Here is a 26,226-nt window from a genome sequence, read left to right on the forward strand (position 1 = left end):
ATCTTACAGGGGGGCAAAAAATCTTTAAATTTAGAAGCCCATGATTAGCTGTACCAGAACACTGAAAAACAAAACCAGGAATTTTTATTTTTAGAATTAATTTCCCAACTTACAAAAATCTTCATAGGAGCTCAATTTAGCTATCAATATTAAGTATTGCAACTACTAAAGAAACTAAGAAAACTAGATGACAAGGTTAGCCGAGAAAGATGAGCACGTTTGTAATACAACATTGGACCTAAGCCCACAGGTGACAAGTATTTCATTTATCAAAATAAACTGCATTCATAAGTGGCAATTCAAAAGGTTTTGAGTTGTAGTTTTTGGGGTTTTTTTGTAGTTTCTTCTTTTCTTTCTAATTTCCTGTAATTTTCCTTTTCGTATATATTAACATACACCCTTCATTTCCTTTCCTCATAAGCTGATCCTCTCAATTTTCTGTAATTTTTGAAATATGGAAAATAACAGTGAGGAATGTTAGGGCCTCCTTACAGAAAATACCACATTTAGAGGACACAGACAAACCTAGAGGCCATAACCTCACCTTTGCTTCTTTCTTCATCTCAGTTGTGGCATCCAGCTTTTCTGTTTAATCCTACTCTTTTTGCAAAGGAACCAAAGTTTTAATGATTCAAAATGAATCAATTTATAATTTACCTGCAGAAGGAAGTTGCTATGGCCATTCCTAAAACCAATTAGGATTGCCCTGAAACTGATACTATACAGAAAGACAGGAAGTTTTCAAAAATTTTCCTAATTACCATTCCATTGAAAATGCCAAAAATATTCTTTCAGGAGTATCCTTACCTCTGAATTAATTACTTTAATCAGGAAGAAAATGTGATAAACAGTCTTAGTTAACACAGAAAGTTGACGACATCTCTCTAGATACACTTGAATAGAAGGCTCTACCCTTTGCTGCAGTTTACTCCAGAAAAGAGTCAGTTCCCTAGAACAAGAGAACAATATTTCAGGGCCATCAATGCAACCACTAGTCTTATAACAAGAAATGCAAGGCTAAGAACAGTTTCCATTTTGTCTTTGAGAAAGGAAAAAGTCTGACATTTATTTACACCTTATCTTTTATTAAAATATCCACACTATTAAGTATCTAAATTTCAAAATTATGACAATGGCTCAATTCCAGAAGGACAGCTCAGAATAAAACCTGTATTCCACAACTTATGCTACATAATTTACTCATCATGTGGCCTTGAAAAAAAAAAAGTCTTGTACAGTAGTTTACTATTCACAGACTGGAACTATATACTTCTGAACTCTTAGTAATTACTAATACCTACAGAAGATTGGCTTCTCTCTGTGGTAGATACACTTTTTCTAAAGCTACTCTGCTTTAAGAGCTGGATGTGACTGTGATTTAGCAAGGAATTAGCCCCTAAAGCCAAACAGTATCACAGTACCTACATTATCTTATTTGATGATTCTTCCTCAGGTGCAAAGAGCCAAAAGTACCTAGTACCTTGTGAAATGCTGTAACACCCAAAACTTTAGCAGAATCTCTTAAAGCAAAATCCTGCATTAGCAGTTTTCTCCTGCCGCTGCACATAAAACAGAGATGCACAGACAAAGCAAATTCTTCAAGAATTATACAGGTTTGCTAGTTAGCAGAAGGAAATTAAAACCCTAACAGCTCAAATATCTGCCAACAAAGACCAGTTACTTGTTCCTACGTTAAGAAAGCAAGCCCTAAACAATAAGTATCTTCATCTAGCTTATTATTGTGGTTACAGTAGTAGTAAAGAGCTTCTTCCTTTCTAAGTTTGTTAGAAAAAGAAACACTGCGTTGTTACAGGACAGAAAGAACAGTATTTACTCATTAAATGCTGACATAATGCTGACCAGTTGCCTGCAGTTATTAAATTTCTTATTTATATGGAAAAATTATTAACCAGCTATTGGTATTTGCCTCATCATACAGATACCCTTCAAATTTCTGCAATGGATGCTTATCTTGCAAAATCCATTTATTTTCTTTTCTAGCTTTCCAAGAGTCTTATCTCCTTTCTGTTTAGCTCACAGATTTTATCAAGCTAAAGAAAGTTAACTTATGGCTTATGTATCTTTCCCAGACTAAGTTTTTGTTCTTAGATAGAAAACAAGATTCAAACTCACCAGGCACAGTACATCTCCCCTTGCTGCAGCTGGCGAGATAGAAAAGCTGCACATAGAATTAGAGCACTTTTTTCATCTCCATCAGATTCCAAGTTACAGATCATTTCAAGTGCATCTTTGCAATCTACTTCTGCAATCTAGAAGAGAAGAAAGAGAAGAACAAGACTCAGAAAGCGGTTGCATTTTCAAACACACAGTCACATTAGCCTTTGCAAGACAATAATTCAGAACTTTAATTTAAGTTAGAGATGAGCTTGAAAGCAAATCTAGTATCAAAACTCATTATGTCACCAGAAAAACTGTCTTATTAGAGTGAACATAAACTTTTTTCTTAGATGTGACTTATTTGTATCTAGTGTCCCAGTCACCTAAGAATTTTAAAGTATATTAATTATTCATATATCACATACATCTGGTAATAGTGATATGAAGACTTATAACTTTAAATTGCAGCTTAACACAAAAAAGAAAATTACTTGTAATTCTAATCCAGTTTACTTGTCAGTGATGTCACTACTGCTTTAATACAATGAGCTGGATGGTTAATGAATCTGAGGTTTAACATGACTGTTCTAGTACTTTTTAAAAAATCAAAGATATGAAGAAAAGGAAAGCTGTACAGTAAGAAGCAGGTCATCTGAATGCTGTTCTAGAGGAACACTACAGTCTGTGCAATATAAATTATTTGTCAAGTACCAATGGAAGTACTTAGTTTTATGGCAAATCAAAGGAAAAATCACAGCTGCCCAGTACTACTAGATAGCTATATCAGTACTGAATCAGTGCACTTGCTGTAACAATACTGTCTAATCTGATTCTCAGCAGACTGGTTTGATTACATCAATTAGTGCATCTGGCAGGACATGCTGGTATTTATTCTTTGACACCAGCAGCTGAAGAATAGCTTGACTATAACAACAGCACTGTTGGAAGTCTCTCTTGAGAAATCACAAGACCACCCAAAGCAAGAAACAGAAGTGCTCACCCAAACACCCAGCTGGTCCGGCACTCTGGGTAAGGCGGCAGCACAGCTGGATTGGGCACCACGGTATCCAGCAACCAAACTACAATTTTGAATAGTACAACTACTTATTTTCACACCTCTAAATTGACACTTTGTAAATATACTAATAGCCCTTCACTGAATATCACTGGAGGTTTAATAACCTCAAAGTCATCTTGTAGAGAAAACTGGATTTCTTAAAATGGAACAGTATAAATGTAATAGCAATTTAGACTGAAGGTCTGCTTTGCTCAGTGCCCCATCTCAGACAGGGACTGTCAATTAAAAGCTTAGAGAAGAATACAGCAAACTGAACTTATAATAAGGGAACTTCATTAAAAGCTTTTCCAGCCTGTCACACTTCCTAAGGGACCCTGTTTCTAACAAAGGTTTCTACATCAAGTTTGTCAGTCTAGCATTTCACATACTGCAGGTCTGAATTCTTCACATTATTGAAGGAAACTACTAGGAAACCATGCTGAAAACTTGCTTAAATGTTACTTTCCTACCTAGTCTGAATGGATATAAAAATTTCCACACCAATAATATACTTTTTTGCACCTTTTTTTTACTATTTTCTTGCTGTTCTCACACTACAAAAATGACAGTCCTTCTCAGTTTTTAAGTCCACCCTGACATGTTAAAGCTTATCTGCTTTCTCTTAGTAAGACATGATCTTTCCAAAACTGTTAGCAATACTGCAAACAGTTAGCCAAAGCTGCTAATCTAAGCAATCCAAAGCTGAGAAATACCTGGATTAGGTTCTCTCTGATAACCCAGTATGAACTTGTATGTTATGGCACCCAAAGAAACAAGGCTAACCCATTCCTTTTGTCCAGCGCATTCACAGTTCATTCACTGAACCAGCCCATTCTGTGCTGGGGCTGAGTAATGAAGGAAGCCTGTTTGCAGGGTCATAAATTCAAAGTTCCATTGCATGTCTCCAGCAAACAAAGGTAAGATTGCACAGCCCTGTCACAACCCCTCCTGAGCCTGTTCTGACAGGGTCTACAGCAGCCAGAGCTGGGAGGAGAGCAAAACTGATCCAATGCTACTGAGTATCTGAAGAACACGCTCAGTGAGAAACTGTCATCTTAGAATTTCATCTGTATCTAGGGCAGGAAAGTTTTCCAGCTCTAATCAGTGCACAACTCTTATCCCTTTAGGTTCAATGGCAATATGCTTAATATTTAACATAAAAAGATGACAGCAACAAAAAGACAGCAGAGACACTGGCAGACAAGAAAAGTGACATTTGCAGTTCGTTTTCCTTCAAGAAGGAAAAAGGCTCAGCTAAAACTTTGGAGTGAGAGATGAAGATGCCACCTGAAAGAATGCAAAAGAGCAAAGCTGTCATCTCCTCTCTGACTTCTGTATTTAAATTAGAAGGATTTTATATTACAAACCAGATCAAAGATCTGATTTCACCTTCAATTGCGCCCAGGAATTTAGGTGAAGTTACATTTATTCTCTGAACTGCAGGCAGCATCTAAAGGGCCCCATTCTATGTACTAGGTATACACAAAAAACAATATAGTTCAAGTAATAAGAGTGGGAAAATTATTAACTTCACTTTACTAAGGAGGTCCGAGGCAGAGTTTTAAAATACTTTAAGCAAAATCAAGCACAAAGTTACAGCACAGCCAGAAAAGGCCCATTAATGACCTAATAATACACTTCCATGAGTGTTTTGAGTCATTACTCAGCTTAAAAGTGACTTGAATGAAAAGAAAAAAACACCAAAAATATTTTAGATCATATTTTAAAAGAAAAACCTATTCTATAGAACACCAGCTTATGATTACTGACTTTACTACCATTAAAGAAATAAGTATAAGAAAAAAAAGTTCTTTATTATTTACTTACTTCTTCCATTAGCCTTTCATTTGGTGATCCTGAACAAAGACAGACCAGGTAGGTTTGTTTGAAATTGCCTTTCCCACTGATTTCTGGATGGTCAGAGCAGAGTTTTGCCAGGGCAGTAGCTTGCGTTAATTGCTTTGTTTTCATTAGGTGCTTAATACGCATATCCAGCAGGACAGGGCCTTCTGACACTAAAAATTCATTCACTTAAAAAAAAGAAAAAAAAAGAAAAAAGAAAAAAAAAAAAAAAAAAAAAGCCAAAACATTACATGCATGTTACAGAGTTAACGGACTGCATTTACTCGTCATGGCTGACCCTAAAATTTACACAAATCAAAACAGATATACAAAAGATACGAAGCAAAGATGAGGGAAAATCTTCTCAGTGAACTGCACTTCTTTATCATAAAGATTCCCTGTCACAGACCTTTTATATACTTGCAGGTTTTAATTCATTCTAATTTCTTGGCTAATCAGCTGCACACAAAACAGACTTAGAGACCAATAAATATTAAAATATTTAGATACCATTTAATTATAGTTCTACAGAAAGACAACACATAGCCACTACTCTTAGATCCTCTGTACACTTGTGCTATGCCTTTGCTAATGTTGCCTTTTAAAGACCTTGCTATTGAAAGATATATGTGACAAGTACAGAAGTTTCTGAACCTGTTTTTATTGGTGTGAAATGTTTCGTATTATACACCCACAGAATACAGTCAAACACTTTACGGTTCTTCAACCAAAGAATTTTCCTTATTTGAAAAAAGAGGCATATATTGCATGATTTGACTGTGCATAGTCTAAAACTCAAAAGAGACAGGTACTGAACTGGATTTTTCAAACATGCTCCCACCAGAGTTAAACTCTGTAGTCTACACTAACAGCCTAACTCTAGGTGCTCAATAGAAGGCATAAAAATTCCACAAAAAGGGGAACACAAGTTAACGTTCTGAATCTTAAATATGCATCTCGGGTCTCATCCAGATCTTCAAGATCAAAATTGCTTCAGCTTTGAAGCATGCGGTTTAGTACTACCTCTGGAACATTTAAAGTCAATTATTAAAACTAGACACATGGACAATCACTTTTCTCTAATCCTTTTGACATCATTCCCACCCTGTCTTCACAAGGTAGATATATACTCTATAAAAAACCCCTTGGTTTTCAATTGCCCTCACTTCAATTTCGTAACACATTCTCATGTCTTTTAAAACCAGCAGACTTTTTCTACTGATTTTTGTTTCTTTTGTGAAAACTAGCACATTCAGTATGTGCTTTCAGTATTAGGAGTAAAATCTTGATCATTTCTGAATGAGATTTTTTCCAACCTTTGAGTAGTCCCAAAACCTTCTAGTCATCTGCAGTGCTCACTTTGACACATTTTGATAGCTGTCATCATATACCTTTTAATTTCCTCATCCTCAATTCCGACTAAATCATGTTGTCCATTCACTTAATTTATATTTTCTTGACTTTTCAAATCCTGTTTCAATTTGATGAAGTAAGTACTTTCAACATCTAAAAAATTAATTCTCTCTGTAATACTTGAAATAGTAGAATACAAAACATGGTTTGATTAAAAAAAAAAGTTCATCTCATTCTTTGCTTCTTCCCATACTATTTAGTTTGATTCACTACTGTCTTCATTTCATGATTTCTCCTTCTTCTAGCTGCTTATATGGAACATTACTAAAAGTCCATCTTGAAATCAGAATCAGGTCAACCATTTTCTTTACCATTTTAATGCACAAGACTTCTAGGCAGAAAATGTTGCCTTTTGCAGAAGTCAGACCTGTAAAACCCCATCATTATCTTTCAGGCATTTTCAGATCTATGGTTGAAGTATCATCTCAACCAACTTCTTAGTTATTTGTCCATACCCTTGTACCCCGTTACAGATGATCAGCAATGGCTAACTGATGTGTAAGAATATTCAAATCAAATGAGCTCCTTCTTCCTTTCCCCATGGCAATGAAGGTACGACCAGATTTGTACGTACGCAGTAACAAAGGAAAACCAGAGCACACTAACAGACAATGAGTAAACATTTTTTTGTATTTATTAGAGGACATTCTAAGCAGTAGATAAATGTTCCTTTAATGTCATTACCAATGCATTATAAAAGACATTCACACTCCTGCCAACCCACAAATGACCCTGTGACTAACCACATTCAATAGCCTAGCCTTGCTCTTCCTCCACCAGGTACCAATAATCCCTTTGCCCACAACGTTTAGTCCTGGATAGTCTGTCTGGAATAACATCGGAACATTTTACCTTATTTCTGTAACAAGATACAGGAAGACCTTAGACTTTAAGATATATTGGTAATCCAAGATGTTTCACTCCGATTTATTACTATAATTGCTGCATTTAATATTGTAAACATTACATTCTATCTGCTAGTTCTCAGTAATCCCCTTCCTTTAGTGTTTACTGCTTCAGCCAGCCTACCTTGCATAAGCATCAGCACATTTTCTGTTATCTTCTCAACAAGACACAGGAAGACCTCAGGGTTACCAGTTACATATTAGCTCTTAAGCCTTTATTCCAATCCCAGTGATTATAACCATTATGTTTAACATCTGAAAGCTCATTCAAAACATGAATTTTAATACATTTGTTTTGTAACTGAATTAAAGCAGACATTTTAAGAAAAAAAACAGTGCTGGGGTTACAGGACTAAGTTTATGGTGGGGAACGGTCTTAAGGATAAGATTTTGAGGTTACTGAGGAAGGTTTTGTTTATTTTCAAATATTTGATAAATATATTTTATTGTACAAAGTCAATTTCAAAAGTTATTGTGGACAAATTGCTAGCCTACAATATCAATAGTAATTTATAAAAAGGCTTTGAGACACAAGTGCTCTTCTAGAAAAAATTGCTTAACCTTTATGAGTGTGAACCCTGACATATTTAATGGGAACAATTATTGGAAAAAATATTGAATTAATTTTTGTGCAATGCTCCCTCATCCATTAAAATTCACAAGCATGTCTGTGCAAGATGTGCAAAATTCATATAAAATTACAGAACATGAGGGAAAATGAAGATGTGCAGATAGCATCTGACAGGTGGTACTACAATCTACTAAGTCTAGCAAATTAATTTGGACAGACTGGGATCTAAGCTTTTAGACAGTTTCCCTCTGATTCCCTTGAATTCCATAGCTGGAATATCAGGCCCTACTACCAAGTGATTCCATGCCAAGTTCACAAGAAGGATATGAACTTTTACTACAGGAATTGCTTGTACCATACACGGACTAAACCAGAGAAAACGTAATCCACAGATTAGCAGCACATGAGAGCACGAATAAACTCCAGGCACTAACAGGTTCTCTGTGGAAGACAGTCCAGATTAATGCCATGTTTTAGCTGACTTAAAGAGCACAAAGAATATTTGCCTTACAAAGCACTCATAATCCTACTACCAGACCCCTCATCAGATGTAGCATAGGTACAGATTAATCCACCACCTTTATGTCTTATCAGCCTTGCTTTAGCCAGGGAGGATGAAGCCAGGAGGTGAATATACACATGGACAATCCATCTCCAAGAACTTCAGCTGCTAGTCAGGAAACAATGTACTGGGTTTGGCTGGGGTATGGTTAATTTTCTTCACAGTGGCTGGTACAGGGCTGTGTTTTGGATTTGTACTGAACACAGTGATGATGATGTGGAGGTGTTTTTGTTATTGCTGGGCAGGGCTTACACAGCCAAGGCCTTTCCTGATTTCTGTGCTGCCAGGCTGGGGAGGCTGGGGGTGCCTGGGAGGAGACACAACCCGGACAGGTGACCCCAGCTGACCAAAGGGACATTCCAGACCATGGAACATCACACTCGGTATATAAGGCAGGGAGGAGGAAGGGGAGGACGTTTGCAGCGATGGCGTTTGTGTTCCCAAGTGACCCTGAGGTGTGATGGGGCCCTGCCCTCCTGGGGATGGCTGAACACCCACCTGCCCATGGGAAGCAGGGAATTCATTCCTTGCTTTGCTTGTGTGCATGGCTTCTGCTTTCCCTATGGAACTGTCTTTATCTCAGCTTATGAGGTTTCTACCTTTTCCTTCCTATTCTCTCCCCAGTGCTGCTGGTGGGGGAATGAGAGAGTGGCTGAGTGGGGCTTTGCTGCTGGCTGGGGTTGAGCCATGACACCTCCTCCATCATCTTCAAGTGTTAGTCCATATGTGCATTCACACTGTGAGTGACTCTGAACTGACTTGATGCTTTCCATATCTACCAGGAGCTGGGACTCAGAATCCTTCATGCAAACATCTCAGCACAATTCTGCTGAATGCAGCATCAATCCTAGATGCCTCTGTGGTGGCACAGTGTCTAGAGAAAGGGTACAAGAAGTTCCAGATGGCTGCTTTGAATATACCCAGGATGAAAACACGTTTTTCTTCTCTCAAAACTGAGGCTACTCGTATCATTCAACTTCTGGTGACAGGTGCTCTAATTACTGAAAATAGATCCACATTGGCTGTTACATTCTGCCTGTTATCCACCTTGACAATCTCTGGATAGTGATGGTTGTATCCAGATTCTCCTTTCAGTGAGATATTCTTTAGAAGCCTCCCTACTACATTTAAACTTATGAAAAATTCAAGAACCCAACTCTTGGCTCCAGGTTTAAATCTCTAAGGATAATTAGAATTAGATACCAAAAAAGCAGCAGCAGCCTGGCTTTTCATAAGGTTATCAAAGATCCTTTTCCTCTAGACAGTTCCTCCACTCACCCTCTGTATCAGCAGAGGAGATACCAATGATAGTTTTGAAGGATTATACCATCACTACAAGAAAATTATAACCTCGAGGATGGCAAAGTTCATGCTAAAGAGCACAAGCCACACTGACAGAAATTGAGGATGGAAGTGCAGTGTTTTAACATTGCACAGGCTATGGCATAACCTTAAACACTTTGGTGTACTTCAACTTTCAGTCTTCAGCACACTGAGAAATAAGGCTACACAGACAGCCACATGACTTCAGGAAACCTAATTTTCAGTTGTCATTAATTCAGATCAGTTTCAATTCTAGATTAATATCAGTCCTGACCTCACATTAAGTCATCTGTAGTTCAGGAGGAGGCCAGCAAGACAAAAGACCCACTATGAAGTGAGAAAATTAAGACAACTTTACTAAGGTTTCCTTCCATAACCAATTAATGAAGTGGAGAAATGTAGAAAATTCCTCTCTCCAAATACAAGTGTTTCTTGTCTATCATATGCAATCTTCAGAAAAAAAAAAAAAGTCATGCAGGTGAAACCTGAAGTAATAGCAGGTCCAGTCACCATGCAAATGCAATGCAATGCAATGTCTGATAGCAGTGCAGGACCTGTTCCCATGGGACTCTTACAAGAAATTCCTTAAAGATGGTAAAGTTAGCTCTCCTGAAGTCCATGGTCACAATCTTACTTACTGCCTTGTGTCCTCCTCATCCAATACTCAACTCATGAGCAGGGTCTTAAAAAGACTCAAATAGAAGGCAATGAAATATTAATTAAACCTCCCTCTTACCCGTACCTTACAAGTTACAATGGCAGCAGTGTGGTTGAGAGGAAGCTAGTAAAGGAGTACTCTGTGGGACTCTGAGGACTACATACTAATCCAAAGTCTGCATTAGGTGTAGAATAAGTAATTAAAAGAAGCAACAAAATGCAAATCTTGTGGAAGAGTACGCCCAACTTCTGGAAAAAAAAAATTGAAAATCATTTTATACATTTACTGGACTTATCCAAGGGAGCTGTGGTAATTTGAATAAAAGGAGACCCAACTTGTTTTCTAAAAGCACTAAAAGAAGTCCATCAAATCCCTAAAGATACCAAGCTCTCTTGGCAGTAAAAAGAAGAGCCTTGTACAGATAAATTATCAGTTAATGGAAAAAGAAAAAAAAAATCCAAACAAACTCTCAGTGGGTTTCTGTAGGATCTGTACCAGGGACGGGCTTTGTCCAGCACATTTATAAACATTTGGAAAAGGGCAGAGAACCATGACAAAATGTGCTGACAAAAGCAGGGTAGTAAAAACATGCCAACAGTCCATAACACAGCATAACAGATAAAATTAAAATATTGACAAAACCCCCAAAATTATTTTCATGGAGGAAAAAAATACAAGCCTAAATGTACATACAGGCATGATAGGGGAAAAAGCTAACACTGAAATAGGTACTAGTCCTCAAGAAAATGTCTTGTTTAGTTCTGATTTAAGAAAACATTGCTTCAATGCTCAGTCAAGAAGCAAGGCTAATGTTATGAAAGTATTATTAAATATTATGAAAGGAATGCTGCAGAAAGCAGAAAATCATATTCACTGCTGAATAAACTTTTAGTTCCCCATAGAAAGAATGGGACAGTAAATTTGGAAGACATGTAAGACACTACAGAAGAGAGAAGATGAGATATGATAGCAGTCTATCGAATCAGGTCTTGTGAGGCATTCATTAAAAAATGTGAGAAGAGTTAACTTGTTAATAGATAGAAAATATCATATGAAATAAGCAGGCACCAGGCTAAAAGGAGGCAGACACTAAGAGGAACTACTTCACTTGATATAAGAACTGTGCAACTTTGCCATAGATGCTCATGCATGATGCTTTATACAGATTCTAAAACCATTTAGTTAAAGAATCAAAAAAACAACTAAGATTTATTCACACACAAGGATACCGCTTCTGAATTGCGGTAAAAAAAACAAAATAACAAAAATAACCCATCAGGGCACTATCCTTGTAAGCCTCTGCTGATCATATACTCTTCCCTATGCCAACTACTGTTAGCCATTCTCAGAACTCAGGTCTCAATGAACTTCAGTAAAGGTCTTCTTGGCATTTCATAACTGAATAAATGACATTCTCATTTAAAAAAAATATATGCAGTTTTTATTTTTTGTGTTTATGGCAAATAAATTTTGCATATTAGTACTGAACTTACCCCATCACAAATTAGCCTGTATGTAAACTCCCTTCACATGGCTTATAAAGAAAATGGCAAGAGAATTTGAGGCATGATTATGTTTTATGCCAAATACCAACATTAAATTATTTGTATGTTACCATGAACATACTATCTTAATAGTTCAGAAAATGCTACATGCATACTTATTTATATAGCTTATAAATTACCACAAACTGTATTGAACAAAAAGCTTCCATTGATCATAATAATATTTCAATATACCATGAAATTGAAGTAAATAACTCTGAATTTTACCTTTATCTGGGTCCAATTGTTCCTGGGACAGAATACCACACAATACTGGGTTCTTCCACACTCCTTTCTCTTGTGTAAGTGTTGTTAAAATGTGCAGTTCCTGGCTGCCATTTTCCATCAAGTTTTTATGAGCCACCTGAATAATATATTTTACAAAACAAGGTATTGTTTTAAAAAGACATAAATAATGTGTCTTTCATACTCCTTTGTACCTTATGTTATCACATTAATGCCTTACCAGATGGAGAGTTACAGGTATAACAAAACAACCTTAACCTTCAGCCTATACAGATTTTACTTCTGCCTCTGTTGCCTGAGATATAAGCTGAGAAACCAAAACAACTGAGTGCTTCAAACTCACCTTGAGATTTATTAACAGGGCTACTTCTGAAATTTCTGAAACTAAATTTTGAAAAAGGCCTCTCTTTTAAAAATGGATGAGCAATTTCTCTAGTCCACATATTGTTCTGGTACCAGGTACTTAAACTTTATCTTCCCAAGCTCTTCAGCGGCTCAAATTCTACGTACTGGAGACAGTGAAAAAAATATTTTTATAATGTCGAAAGATTTTAGCTGTTAAGATCTCACTGCATAGTTCTATGCAAATATGAATAAACAGGCTGGAGTCTTAAAATCAATTAAAATATCTTCCATGGTATTTATATACTAGAATAAATTCTGTGAGCAGATGTACATTTGGAAGCAAAACAAATACCTGCAAAATTCTGTGGCTTAAGTAGCAATGCACAACTTACACTGGTCCTTAAAAAAAAAAAAAAAAACAGCCAAGAAATGGCTCATTTTTCTTTTACTTTTCCACCTGCTCTCAAGGCTGTGGAACTCTCCTCAGCATCAAACACATCTCTTTAGAGATGTGTTTGCCTTATATAAATCAATTCTTTAGAATTGATTTATATAAGGCAATTGCTAGTCAGAATTCACTCTAAAATAATCAGCCTTTCATCTTCCCATGTCATTTAGGCTCAGAATCCTGAGGTAACTGTATCTGGTCTTTTCATTATTATCCTTTTCTCCCCCTCCCCCACTTTCTTTTTTTTAAAAACTGTATGCTGGACCTCCCACTACATATTTCTGATAAATACTGAGAAGCAGAACTTGTTCCAACACCCTCCTTTAACGCAGTGCTCAAACCTTAACCAGCCAGTGCCCTGTGAGATTTAAAACCCTCCAGTATCAACTGAAGTTCATAAGTTTCAAACATACAACCATATATAGTACAGAATGACTTATATGATAATATTTAATTTCTAAGAGTGTTAATAGTCAACTATATTTTAAAACATGAATCTTATTTCAATAATCTATAGCTATTTCTTTTCTCCACAGCTGCTGCATGCAGACAGATGATATTACCTTCAGCAATTACTGCAGAGTACGCAGGATTTCCAGCTGAAGGCCTTGCTCATTACAGACAGGCTACATACTTAATATCCCTAGGTTTCCAAACCATTCTGAAAAGCTATTTTCTTTATTTTATGAATTAAACTCACCTGTACAAAAGCCTGAAATTCTTCCCATTTATTTTCAGGTAAGTCCAGAGGCAGACACAGTAGAAGTTCAATACAGCTTCTAGAAGTCAAAAAGGAATGTTATTTGAGGAAATTTTTGACGTTGAAATTGTATAATCAACAATTCCTTATTCTAATATCAAAATAGTTGTTTGAAACACCAGCCACAGAACAGTTTGCTTTTTTGAAGACAGAAAGAAAAAGAGGCCATGAACACTCTTGCAGAAAATGTAAAAGCAAGTTCTCTAAAAGACACTATTAAAAAAAAAAAACCATCATTGAATCCAACTCTGTAAAAGCCTGTGCAAATTGATGCCCTTTCAGATTGTATGCAGATCAATAATAGCAAAGTGTTTCAAGCCAGGAATGTTGGCTTGTCCTAGATCAGGAATCCTTCTTGCCTTAATTCAGCAACCAGATATTCTCCCGTACATACAGGTGCTCATAACTGGATTGGGAAAACATTTAGGCAATGACAAGTTAATACCATACAGACTGGTTTCAGTAACCAAACCACCATACTCACAGTGCTAAACGTTCAAGCACAAAGGCAACGTTTTCACACTCAGAGGTAAGGTAAGGTCGTGCTTTAACATAACTTCGGATAGCCACCGTGTACACCTCCAACAGAGGCAGAGGATCTTCTGATGTCTTCCACTTTTCTGCATATTCCAACAAAGTCTATTCAGGAAAAAGAAAAAAACAATCCAAAAATCAGGAACAAATGTAAGTTTAAAATTTTAAATTTCTCACTAGTAGATCTCCTTAATATGAATTACATATTCTCAAAGCATGCTTTTTTCCCCTTAAAATTTACTGTTTCATTAACAACTGACACTTAGACGCCACACACAATCATTCTCTGATCATATAAAAATGTTATGACTGACACTTCCTCCCTGTGGTAACATCATATGATTCATTTTATATTCCTATTATCCAAATACAGAAGCCTGAATAGCATATCATAGTTAAGGGTCATTTTTAGACATTCATCTCTACATTTCAGCTTCTAAAGCAAGTAAATTTGAAAGCATTAGTCTTTATTTTAATTTTCTACTTCCAGGAACAGTTTTGCTTTTCCCCTGCCTTGCCACCTTGAAGATACAGGTATCTTCAGGACATTACTTTTTACGGGCTCTGAAAGGAATATGTTCTATGCATTTTAAAGATACCATCTGTACATCAAAATCTCATTAGTAAAAAAAGTGCTTTCCTACTTGCCACATGAATACCTACAAATCGTGATTTCAAACTAAAACTCCTGAAAGTGATGAAATAAACATCAGCAACCAAAGTGCAGAAGACTTCTATTCATTTCAGTCAATGCCAGGGGACTCAGACACACATTTAGGCAGTCATCATCCCAGCCACATCCCCCATGGATCTCTGCTATCATGCCTAGGGTAACTTGATGGATTGCAAACTAATCCCTACACCAAGGCAGGTTGCATGGAGTCTGTCATATTACAATGACCAATTTTGCTGTCTGCTTCTTGAGGGGCATAACATGCAGAAAGCTGAGAATAAAAGAGAGCAGTTTTGGCTGTCTGACACCCCACCAAAAGCAGGGCCATTATGATATATAGTTTGGAGGAATATGTTGATGGAGCTGTGTGTATCCTGAAGAACAGAGACTCTATAGCCTTTATGGGCAACCTGTTTCTGAGTGTTTAGAATTCCATTTATTAAGATTTTCCTCCACCAGTACCTAGAGAAGCAGTCCCACAGGTTCTCAACAGAGGGGTTAATCCCCCTCAAACTGGTGCTAGCACAGCTGAGAGTGTAGCAAGTGCTCAGCCAGGGCACACTGGAGCTGCTCAGGAGAACAGCTGGGCTGCTGCCCCAGAGCTGGTCCCAAGCCTCTACTGGTGCATGGGGCCACACTCCCTCCCACCCTCCAGCTTTGTGCTCACCTTGGCCAAACTCAGTGCATTCCCCCCAGATGCTGAGCTCCCTCCCAACAGTCTCTCTGACCTCTCTCTTACCTTGCTTGCTCCTACCAAATCACTATCATCCACAAAAGTGCTGAAGATATGCTCTGTCCCTTCATTCAGTTAGTAATAAAGAAGTTAAGAGACTATTTGCTCCAGTATTGAGCTTTGATAGGAAGCCACAAGCAGCTGGCTGCCATCTGGACTTTGTATTACTAAGTGTTTGGGACCCACACTTCAGGCAGGGGACTATTTCATAGATTTGTTTATAAGAATACTATGGGAAATGAAATAATAGGACCTGCTGATGTCTGTGTCTGGCTGAAAAACATCTGCTATTATCCCCTTGTCTGCACAGAAGGAAATCAGGTTTGTCAGTGTGAAAGCATGTTACAGAGCTCATTGTGTCAAGGACATTTAGCAAAAGTCACAGTTCTCTTTTTTTTTTTTAAGGTCAGCTGTAATTAAACTAATTTTGACAACATTTTTTCAATTCTGACAAGGTTTGTTCTGGTAAGGAAAATCAGAGCCCTCTGAGCAACAAAGCTCTTCTGCTACAGAGTTTCCCACACACCTGAATAAGAAACAGAATAAAGTGGTTCTCAAATTATTTAACAACAAATGTTGAAAATTTGTCTAATTTCTAACATATTAGTACAACTATCTAAAAGAATTTGCTATATTTGGGATACAATGCAACTCAAATGATAAAACAGAACTTGGTGCAAATTTATGTATCAGAAAGTAAGAAAATCAATGTTAACTATTTTAGAAATGCAAGCCATCATATCAAAAAAAACAAGACAAAACAAAACTAGGTTTATTCCTGTCTTCAAATCTAGTTTAGCTAAAAAGCTAAGCTTAAGTTAAATTCAGCATTGTCTGTCTGTACTGCCTTAGTCAGTGGTAATAATAAGAACATACTTTAAATTCTTATATTTTAATACCCAAATAAATCCTCTCAATAAAAAATGTCAACTATACTGAACTGAATCAGAAATCTGTTTCATATGGTCATTTGCAATTACAATACCATCACCACATTACATATCATTCACCCAAAACAAAAACCCAAAGGTATCTCATTCAAGGACATAAAAGGTAAGAAATATGAAAGCTTTAGCAAAGTGTTGCATTAAAGGTTTGATTTTAAAGGTGATCTTACCACACAATCAATATGTAAAGAACTTACATACTCTATCCCTCTCCTGCAGCAGAAAATGCTTCTGAGCATCGAGTGCTTCCTACTGGAACCCTTAACCTGACTGGAATATGGTAATACTCAATTTGATGCTCTCATAAGAGCAGCAAAAAAGCTTCACAGATCATGGCAGAGAAAAGATGGAAGAGCAAAACAGAGATGGAGCATGTAAGAAAAAACAGAGGAGGACTAGATAAACAAGCTAACAATATTAGCAAACAGTATTTCAGTACCACTTGGCAATTTTGCTCAATGCACTAGAATAATCAGATCAGAACAAAGCAGTTGCCTTCAAAGAATCTTGAAAGAAACTCCAGCAAAAAAGTCTCCCTTTGTCCTAATACTCTCATACGCAGAAGTATACTGTGATTTCCATTATTGACTTGTCATATGCAACATATTTAAGGATGCTAGTGGCAAAACAGCAAAGCTGAACAAAAAACAGCCCAGGAAAGTATACTTTATATTTTTCACTTTTTGGGTCTTGGAGCAGTGTTTTAGATAGAAAAGGTAATAACTTCTTCCCCTTGTCTAGCTGATATAAGTAGTCACATTAAAAGAGTGAATTGCATAAGCTTCAGTTTACATGAAAGCCAGAGACCTGTAAAAGTAACCCTCTCTCCTCAAACTGATGTTGTTTCTTGTTAAGAATTCACTAGAGCAATCAATACTGCACCTTTTACGGTATAATACTTGCAGAAAATTTAAAATAAAAAGCACAGTCATATAATCCTTTTTCCTTTTGGAGTAAACTTTTTCTTCTTTTAAGTGTTTTGGAATGACTTGCATTTTTGTACTGGAGAAAACACCACACAAGTGCTTTTTGTTGAAAGAGTATTACAGCATAACTGATTTCACACTTGCTTAAAAGACAATTTTCCCAGTAAAGGGAAAATGTGAAAACAAGCCGCTGGTGAGACTGAATAAAAGAGGGACAAACATACTAATCTGAAATTCGGCACAGCTTAGTGTTCATATTGATTCACAGATATGCTGGGAAAATTCTTTGCATTAGTATGGAATGCTACTTAGCTCAGACAATTAGCTTTGTAATTGGTGATAAATAGTTAAAACTAACACTGTCATATAGAATTACTTCCCTTTCTGAATAATTTGAAAAAACATACTTCTCTTTTTAGACTAAATATATATAAAAAAAACCCCAAACCAAACCACAACAATAACCAACCTCCCAAGTGGTAGCTAACATATAAGACCAAGGCAGTAGCACCTACTTTTACTCATGTCCTCTTCAAAAGACGACAGCAAACAGCAAGATTAATGTAAGCTTTGGTAAATTAAGGACATTTCCAACTTTGCTACCAAGCCAAGAAACATATCCTGGAATTGTCCAAAGTGTGGAGGACAAGAAAGAAGAAGAAAGGGTAAGAAAAAAGAAGGAGGCAGGAAGATATAACTAAACAATTGGTTGTCTGAGAAGTGTGACTGAAGAATATCGAGAATATTCTCACCTGCCATTGCAAATATGAGAACCTAAGGAATAAACCGTCAGGCTCAGTAGAGAGACCCCAATGGCAAGTGACCACTGAGACCTGCAGCAACAAGATCAGGAGATCTCAAGTTTCATGGTTGGTGGTCAGCATGGTAAAGAACCACCAGGTAGGCAGTATCACCATCCAATCTGCACATGGGGGGATACCAAAGACTGCTGACCCATTATGACACAACCAAGCAGAAATTCTCCCAGACAAAGAGGAACTTTGCAGAAATACCATGCAGTCATTAATACCAGAAAATTGGATAATAGAAGAATTATAAAAGCACTGGCAGAAACTATGACAGTCCAATAAAGACCACTTCAATCTACATTCAGATTATTAAGAATAAACTGAAGCAAATAAAATCTCATTTTTAAGATCTGAAGTTCATTTGCAGTTAGTCAAAATAGTTATAATCAACAGATTGGCAAATTCTCAGAATACACCATCTAACAAAAAGTCTTCAGACTGTTGGTGACCTGTTACTACCATCTTTTTAAAGTGGCAAACACAATGTAAAAAGGAAGAAATTTGCACTATAACACAGTGGCACTAATTTCAGCATTAAATAGTACTATTTTTATCTCATATATATAGATCAGCTACTTCCAAGCCATTATGTGAACTATATTAAGCATTTACACCCACCACACCCTTCAAAAATATTCCTCAGTATGACAGATTTCCTTGTCTGGATGTCTTTAGACTATACAGCACTGCCATTATACAAAGAAAATCAAATTCATTCTGCTTTGCTTAATGAATCAGTGTTGTGCTCTGCTTACAACCATAAAAAGAAAGAATTTTACCCCCAGCCCTGGGCCTCATTAAGTTATTTATCTCCCTAGTCAGGACATGCTTGTTAATCAAGCCAAGTACTGCATTCTGAGCACAGCAGCAAAAGTTTTGCTCCTCTTTGAGACTGAAACAGGCATTTTATTTTAGCAGCAGCTTACACAGTCAAGAATCCTCTAAAACTGGAATGATCTTGACCTGTACAATAAAAATATGTACTATACCTGTGATTTAAACTGCAAAAAAATATACAACCACAGGTAAGGTTCAGACCTTACTTTTCAATCTTTATCAGAACCCTTACAAGACTGTTGCTGTAGCAACCCACCCACCAGAGAATGCTGTACTGAACAATCTTTGCTAAAACTAGCCCTACAACACCAAAGCAGTGGTAAAATATGTTTCATATTAAAAGGCAGCATTATTAACTGTTAACAGGAGTTACACGTGTATGGTCCACACCTACATGTTTCTTCAGCTCTGAAGAACAGATTCTTACCCTGAACACACCTGAATATGGGTAAGTTTACTTAAATTTATGTAAGGACATGCCTGGGACTGTCATTTTCATTCCCTGCTACACCCAAAGGACAAAGAGGCTGGGAAAGTGACAGACAGTGGTCACACAGGTAAGCTGCACCTCTCAAACAACTGCAGTAAGTAGCAAAACCTTTATTTCAGTGACTTTCTTCAAGCACATCCACACAGGAGAAAATCCAAATAAAATGACACAACTGTATTATGTGATGAGTCTTAGGGAGCTGCACACAAAGAGTGGCTGAAGGAACTCTCTCCATGAAATAAACTCCACAGTGGCAGAGGCAGCAAAGAAATGACAAAGCTCCACACACACAGGCAGGCAGGTGCAGGAGCTCCAGCACTTCCCAGTGAGATCACTCTGCCACTTGGTGTTCACATGGAGCACTCCCACAGAGGCAGGGCTCCCCTCAACACAACCTCACCTCTCACTCCACCAGTACCTGCCAACAACCACCCCATACAAAAGACCAGCTGCCTTCAGAGGAACCACCAATGGCCTGATTCAAGAAAACACATCAAGCTTTATTCAAAGCTGGTGAAGAATAGCTTCTGCTATCATGAACAGAAATTTCAAAGGAAAGCGAGGGTTCCAGTCAAGAAAGGGTAACTGAAGAAAACCAGTGGAGCAAGTCTCCCATATAAACCATGCACATGATTTAAGAATATTTTTCTTGGCTTAAGATTCTCCCCTGTGAAGGTGACAGGTATGTTCTAATAACCAGTTACAGCTTGTGTCACTAGATGATGGACCATGAGGAAATGAAAATCAATTGGAGATCCTGAGTTTGGTATCACCACACAGAGGAAGATGGAGAGAGATGCTGTACACTGTAATGAGCCAGATAACATAACCACTTGAGTCAAATCAAGTTCCACTGACTGCTCTGGACTGGTTTACAATTTGATGCTTAGTTTTAAATGGACTGAAAGGAAGAAGACACATAGCATAGTTTGATCCAGAGTAAGTGTCCCTGAGGACTTTATCTTGGGACCAGTGCTTTTCAATATCTTCATCCATGACCCAGACACTGAGATCAAGAGTACCCTCAGCAAGTTTGCAGATGATACAAAGCTGAATAGTGTAGTTGACACGAGAAGAAAGGGATTCTACCCTGAGCGACTTGGACAAGCTTGCGAACTGCATCTACAAGAACATCACGAAGTTCAACAAGTCCAAGTACAAGGTGCTGCCCATCGGTCAGATGTGAGTACAAACTGGGAGAACTCATTGAGATCAGCCCTGAGGAAAAGGACTTGCTTGTTCTCATAGATAAAAAGCTGAACATAAGCCAACAAGGTGTGCTCACAGCCCAGAGAGCCAACTGCATCCTGGGCTGCACCATAAGAGAAGTGGCCAGCTGATCAAGGGAGGGGATTCTCCCCCTCTACTCTGTCCTTGTGAGACCCAGCCTGGAGTGCTGCACCCACAGTCCTCAGCACAAGACAGACATGGACCTGGCTGAGCAGGTCCAGAGGAGGCCACATAGAGGATCAGAGGAATGGAGCAGCACTCCTATGAATAAAGGCTGGGAGCTGAGCTTGATCAGCATACAGGAGAAAAGATTCTGGAAAGACCTCACTGTGGCCTTCCAGTATTTAAGTGGGGGGGCAAGAAATTTTGTATGGGGAGATAGCAACAGGACAAGAGAAATGCTTTTAAGTGAAAGCAGGCGAGTTTGGATTAGATGTTAGAAAGAAATTCTTTACTCAGAAGGCGGTGAAGTCTCATCCCAGGCACTGCTCAAGGCTGGGCTGGATGGGTCCTGTGCAACCTGATCTAGTGAATGGCATCCATGGCCTGGAACTAGATGATCTTAAAGTCCCTTCCAACCCAAACCATTCTATGATTCAATGAACTTTGCACAATCAGGTTTCACAGGTGGTCATGAACCTGACCTTCACTTAAGAGTGACTTTGATCTCCCAGTCCCTGACTTATGGTGAGACAATACAAGAAAATGATTTGTGCTATCTTATTCCTCCCTACAAGATTATAACCAAGAGAAATTAAAAAGCAGGGGAAGAGATATAACAATGATTTCTTTCAGTATTTGAATATCTGAAGTTTGTCTGTTTAAGCCTGCAAGTTTACTAGACTACTAAGGAAAGATCTCACACAATTATTCTGGCCAAAGGTAGTTCAAAAACATCAAGTCCCAAAATCTTTAGTTTTCCTTTTTCAAAAAGTGCATGAAAGTACACGTTTCTTGTCAAAATCATTCGTCACTTTTCAGATACTCTGAAAAGCAGACAATTCTGTTAATTTAGTTTGTAATAACAGAGATACACACATCACAATGAATTAAGTCAATGGTCAGCTCACAACCTGAAAGACAAGGACTTAGGTTTTTTTTTTAAGGAATAAATCAGCTTACCATGGCAATACTATTATCTGACAATAAGACATGGGGAGTGAGATATGATTTAAATAGATGTTCTTTGTGAACGGTTGTCTTCTACATTAGATCGTGTTAGAAAATCAGATCTAGTGCCAGACATTGCCTGTTAAATACATATAACAAAAGGGAAAGGAACTATTTTATAGTACCATATACTATTTCTACCACATATGTACTGTTCAAGTACAACTCATCATCTAGAAGATGTTTTCTTTTTCCATGCAAACTGAGAAAAACAAGGCTGTATTTATTTCCCTCAGGTCATGAAATACATTGCCTGTGGTCAGCTAAAGAACAGCACAAAAAGATAATGGCAATTCTAATACTGACCTTTAAAACTTCCACATTACTGTCTGCTTGCAATTATTTAAACTCTTGCTTCCTCAAATTTCTTGTGTAGTACTACAGATGAGCATGAACAACCTTTCAAATATAGACAGCTGTATTTTAAGAATGTAATGCAAGTAATAGTCTCATCCCTGCTTCTCAATGTGCAAGTTACTAAAACATGCAACAATGAGCCATGAGAAGCAGGCAAAGCAAGACACTGGAGAAGTAAGGGTATGAAAATACTGATTGTGTTTATTGAAAATCTTCCTATGCTGACTGCTGCTGAATGTGAAGAACACTGACAATGCAGCCATACTGACCTGTGAAGCAAACAGAACAGGTGATACCTCCTGGTTTTGTATTACCAGCACAATCCTCTCTTTGTATTACAAAACAAAGTGTAGCCCTGAAGGTAAGCTATAAGACTCTTACCATTTAAACCTAAACTGAAATTAAAATGGAAATTTATCCCAATATTCTGTACCCGATGCAATTACTTGTTCCTGAACAGCCATCTTTCTGCTTTTGACACTTATAATTTTACTGAAGCTTAGAAAAGTGAGATTTACTACATCTCCAGCAAAAAATATTTTCCCCTTCATGATTCTGTACTTCATTTTCATTGCCTTTTGCACTGATCTCCACACCTTGAAGATAATCACTAAATGAAGACATGGATTTGAAAGTCTGACTAGTAGAGGCCCAGATAATTTCTCTCTGCTGTATTTTTTCTCCAACAAAGAAGCAGTCTACTATTCAATTACCAAAATAACCCAATTAGTAAGATTAAAGACACTTCCCCCCCCCCCCAAATCCTAACTCCAAGGGTCTATAATCTTAGGTTGCAGTTTTAGAAAGGAAAACTGACTTACCTGCTTCTCTCTGAAAAAGTATTTCCCATGCATGTTCTTCACATTGTTGACCTTTCAGGTATGGTAGTAACAAGCAACAACTAACTGCTTACATTTAACTATTACTCAAAAGAAAACAGAACCAGATTTGAAACTGCTGGTTGAACTTTCCTTTCTCAGGGGAGTTAGGAGCACCATGAAATATTCAATAAAGTTCTTGCAGTATCCATGGTTCCACAAGGACTGTTCATCAGTACTGGAATGTGCACACAGACACAACTCTCTGCTCGAACTTGACAATCTCCACCACTCACATCTGGCCAGTAGATAAGCTCACTGACAACTGACAACAACAGGAAATACTGAGCAATCTCAGATGTGCAGCACTCCATCCCAGAAGCATGCAAGGCAACTGTGCACAAGCACAGCTCCCAGATGGTGTCACATTAAGGGTGTGCACACATCCTGATACTAGGGTAACCAAGTATTTTGAGATCTACAATTTGTGCAGCTAGACCAGCAGATACAGAAACTTCTAAAAACATTTCATAAATATATAGGTTTATGCAGTTGCTTTGAGATATCCAAGATGAAGAAATTTCTTTTAAAAAATGAATATACTGGTGCTTTTTAATACCAATAAATTCACAACTGAAATACCTATATTAAATATAGATGAACAAAAAGTGTCTGGTTTTTTTTTTCATCTCTGAATTATATTCTAACTGCAAGGTAAACATAAAGCTGTTATAAATAAATTTATTGTATATGCATAAATTCTTCAGACCAAGAACAGAAGAATATAGTGAGAAATAAAACACCTTTAAAAAAGGAGTCAAAAAATGCTGAATGGCCACTAAAACACTGCTTTGGGGAATAAAGACAACAGAATTAAATGCTCTCCAGTCTTTTTAGGATAGCCAGGAAAAAAATTCTCAAATTGCATGCAGAGGTAACAAGCCCTTGAATGGCAACAGATCATGGATACTGGAGAAAGTGCTAGAAATTGCAAGACAGCTTAGTCCGTGACAAAGGCTCTGAATCCTAAGACATGAGACACAAGGAACATGCTGACTTGATGTGGATTCTTGATCAAGCAGCTAGGTATAGTCATGATGGTGATGCTATCTTCTGACTTTACAATAGCAGAATAAAAAGTTTTGGTTTGGGTTGTTTTCTGGGAAACAAACCTATTACACTGAATCTTGGGCTGAGACTAAACATCTCATTCAAGACAAGTTCATTTTTGAAAGCTGTATTTTTCAGAGTAAATCTGTGAGCCTGATGCATAATCTCACTGACTACTACAACCATTAAAGAACTGAGTATGTGATGAAGACAGCATTGTTCAAATTCCTTAAAAGCTGATAATTGTCTGCTTTTAAGGTCAATTTATGATAGTTTACAAACTATGCCAGCCTGCTGGCCTTGAGTCTTTTGTGCAATTCCAGCGCTGTGCAAGCATCATTACCGAATCACATGAAGGCACAGAACTGAACTGGTAAAATAGAAATGAACCTGTAAGTGAACGGATCTCCCCTTCCACACAGAGTATCAGTCCTCTCTTGCAATAGTAAAATCATCCCCACCCCAAGAATTCAGTGTCAAAGAACTCAATTAGAAGATGACTAGGATGATAGCAGGCATGACCAATGAGCACAAGACCATGCACTGGGCAATCGTCCTCACAGCTTCTAAAAAGCAATTGCTTCAAGAAGCATTTCCAGACCATCAGAACTTAAGAGAACACAGCAACATTGTGTGTGCCTCTCTCCTGTAAGGAAAATGAACAGACTGGTTCAGAATAGCTTCATAACATGTGTTCTTTTTAACTAAGTATTCGAGACACTAAAAATAAATCAGAAATCCAAATTTAGACATATCTGCAGTCAAGAAGATTTCCTACCGATACATTAGTACCAGATGATGTCTTTGTGAAGTCCCACAGCAAAGTTACAACCTAAAGGGACACACACACAAAAATCTTTACAGTGTTATGCTACAATTATTCTCAGCCTTGATGATCTAAAGCTTCTAGAGATGAAAACTATCTTTTACTTTTGTGATTTCTCTCCTTGCCTTTCTCTCCTTCTTGTTGTTCAGTGTTTTACCAGAAGATGGAGAACAAGCCCTTCACCACATAAAATGCCAACTGCTGCAACTCTTTTTTTTTTTAAACTGTGAGGTTAAGGTTCCCATGAAAGGTTCCCACCTTATTTGAGGAAAGTGGAGGCAGCTAAGGAATCACTGGGATGCAATCAGCATTTACATTTAATTTGTTTAAGGACAAACTACCCAGCTAAGATGTTAAATGAACAAAGTATTCAAGCAAAAACTTGGACAGTTTTTGAACTAGTTCTGCATGTCAAAAAACTCCTTACTTCTATGTCTAATTTAAACCAAGTCTAGCTCAGACTGCCCATGAGACTTTACCATTAGGCATTAGAAATACTATAAGACATGATTTTTAAAGCATTTAAGAGTAAACTAAATGGTTACATAGGATAAACCCCATCTCTTTCCCATATAAAAAAAGCACAGGGGAAAATGAAGGAAGAAAAAAGTATGAGTATCTATTGCTTTTGCTGTGGTATGACAACCTTCTGATCAAAACATTCTCCACATCACCATGATCATAATCAATCTTGATTTTCCTTTCACCTCTGTGTCCAACAGAAAAGCTCAAACATCAATTACTTGTTTCTATTTTGTTTTTCAGTTGGGAAACCGTACAGGCTATTTTACAGATTTTTAGGTTAGAACAGAACTTACATAGAAAAACACATATTTTAAACCTGTCCACAAGCATCGGACAGAAGAGCACTCATCTAAAATACTGCTACCACAGATTTGCCGTAATAAAATCAACAAAACCACTTTTTATTTATTTAGAACTGTACACAGAGAGGTCATTTTACATCAAAACAA

At 37.4% G+C, this 26,226-nt stretch overlaps 1 protein-coding gene across 1 annotated transcript in view; it reads right to left on the reverse strand.

The window, feature by feature from the left end:
- The window catches only part of ZNF292 (zinc finger protein 292), a 49,986-nt gene that overhangs the window by 9,660 nt on the left and 14,100 nt on the right, over positions 1-26,226 (reverse strand). The window contains exons 2-7 of the mRNA XM_071443425.1: positions 14,277-14,431; positions 13,733-13,811; positions 12,222-12,357; positions 5,003-5,205; positions 2,134-2,270; positions 808-949 (exon numbers count right to left, since the gene is read on the reverse strand). Of these exons, the coding sequence (XP_071299526.1) occupies positions 808-949; positions 2,134-2,270; positions 5,003-5,205; positions 12,222-12,357; positions 13,733-13,811; positions 14,277-14,431 (852 nt within the window). The remainder of the gene's footprint in view (positions 1-807; positions 950-2,133; positions 2,271-5,002; positions 5,206-12,221; positions 12,358-13,732; positions 13,812-14,276; positions 14,432-26,226) is intronic.

This window comes from Agelaius tricolor, unplaced genomic scaffold (assembly GCF_023055355.1).
Source record: "Agelaius tricolor isolate 1412-34295 unplaced genomic scaffold, bAgeTri1.0.p SCAF_1, whole genome shotgun sequence".
In the NCBI taxonomy this organism is placed as follows: Eukaryota; Metazoa; Chordata; class Aves; order Passeriformes; family Icteridae; genus Agelaius; species Agelaius tricolor.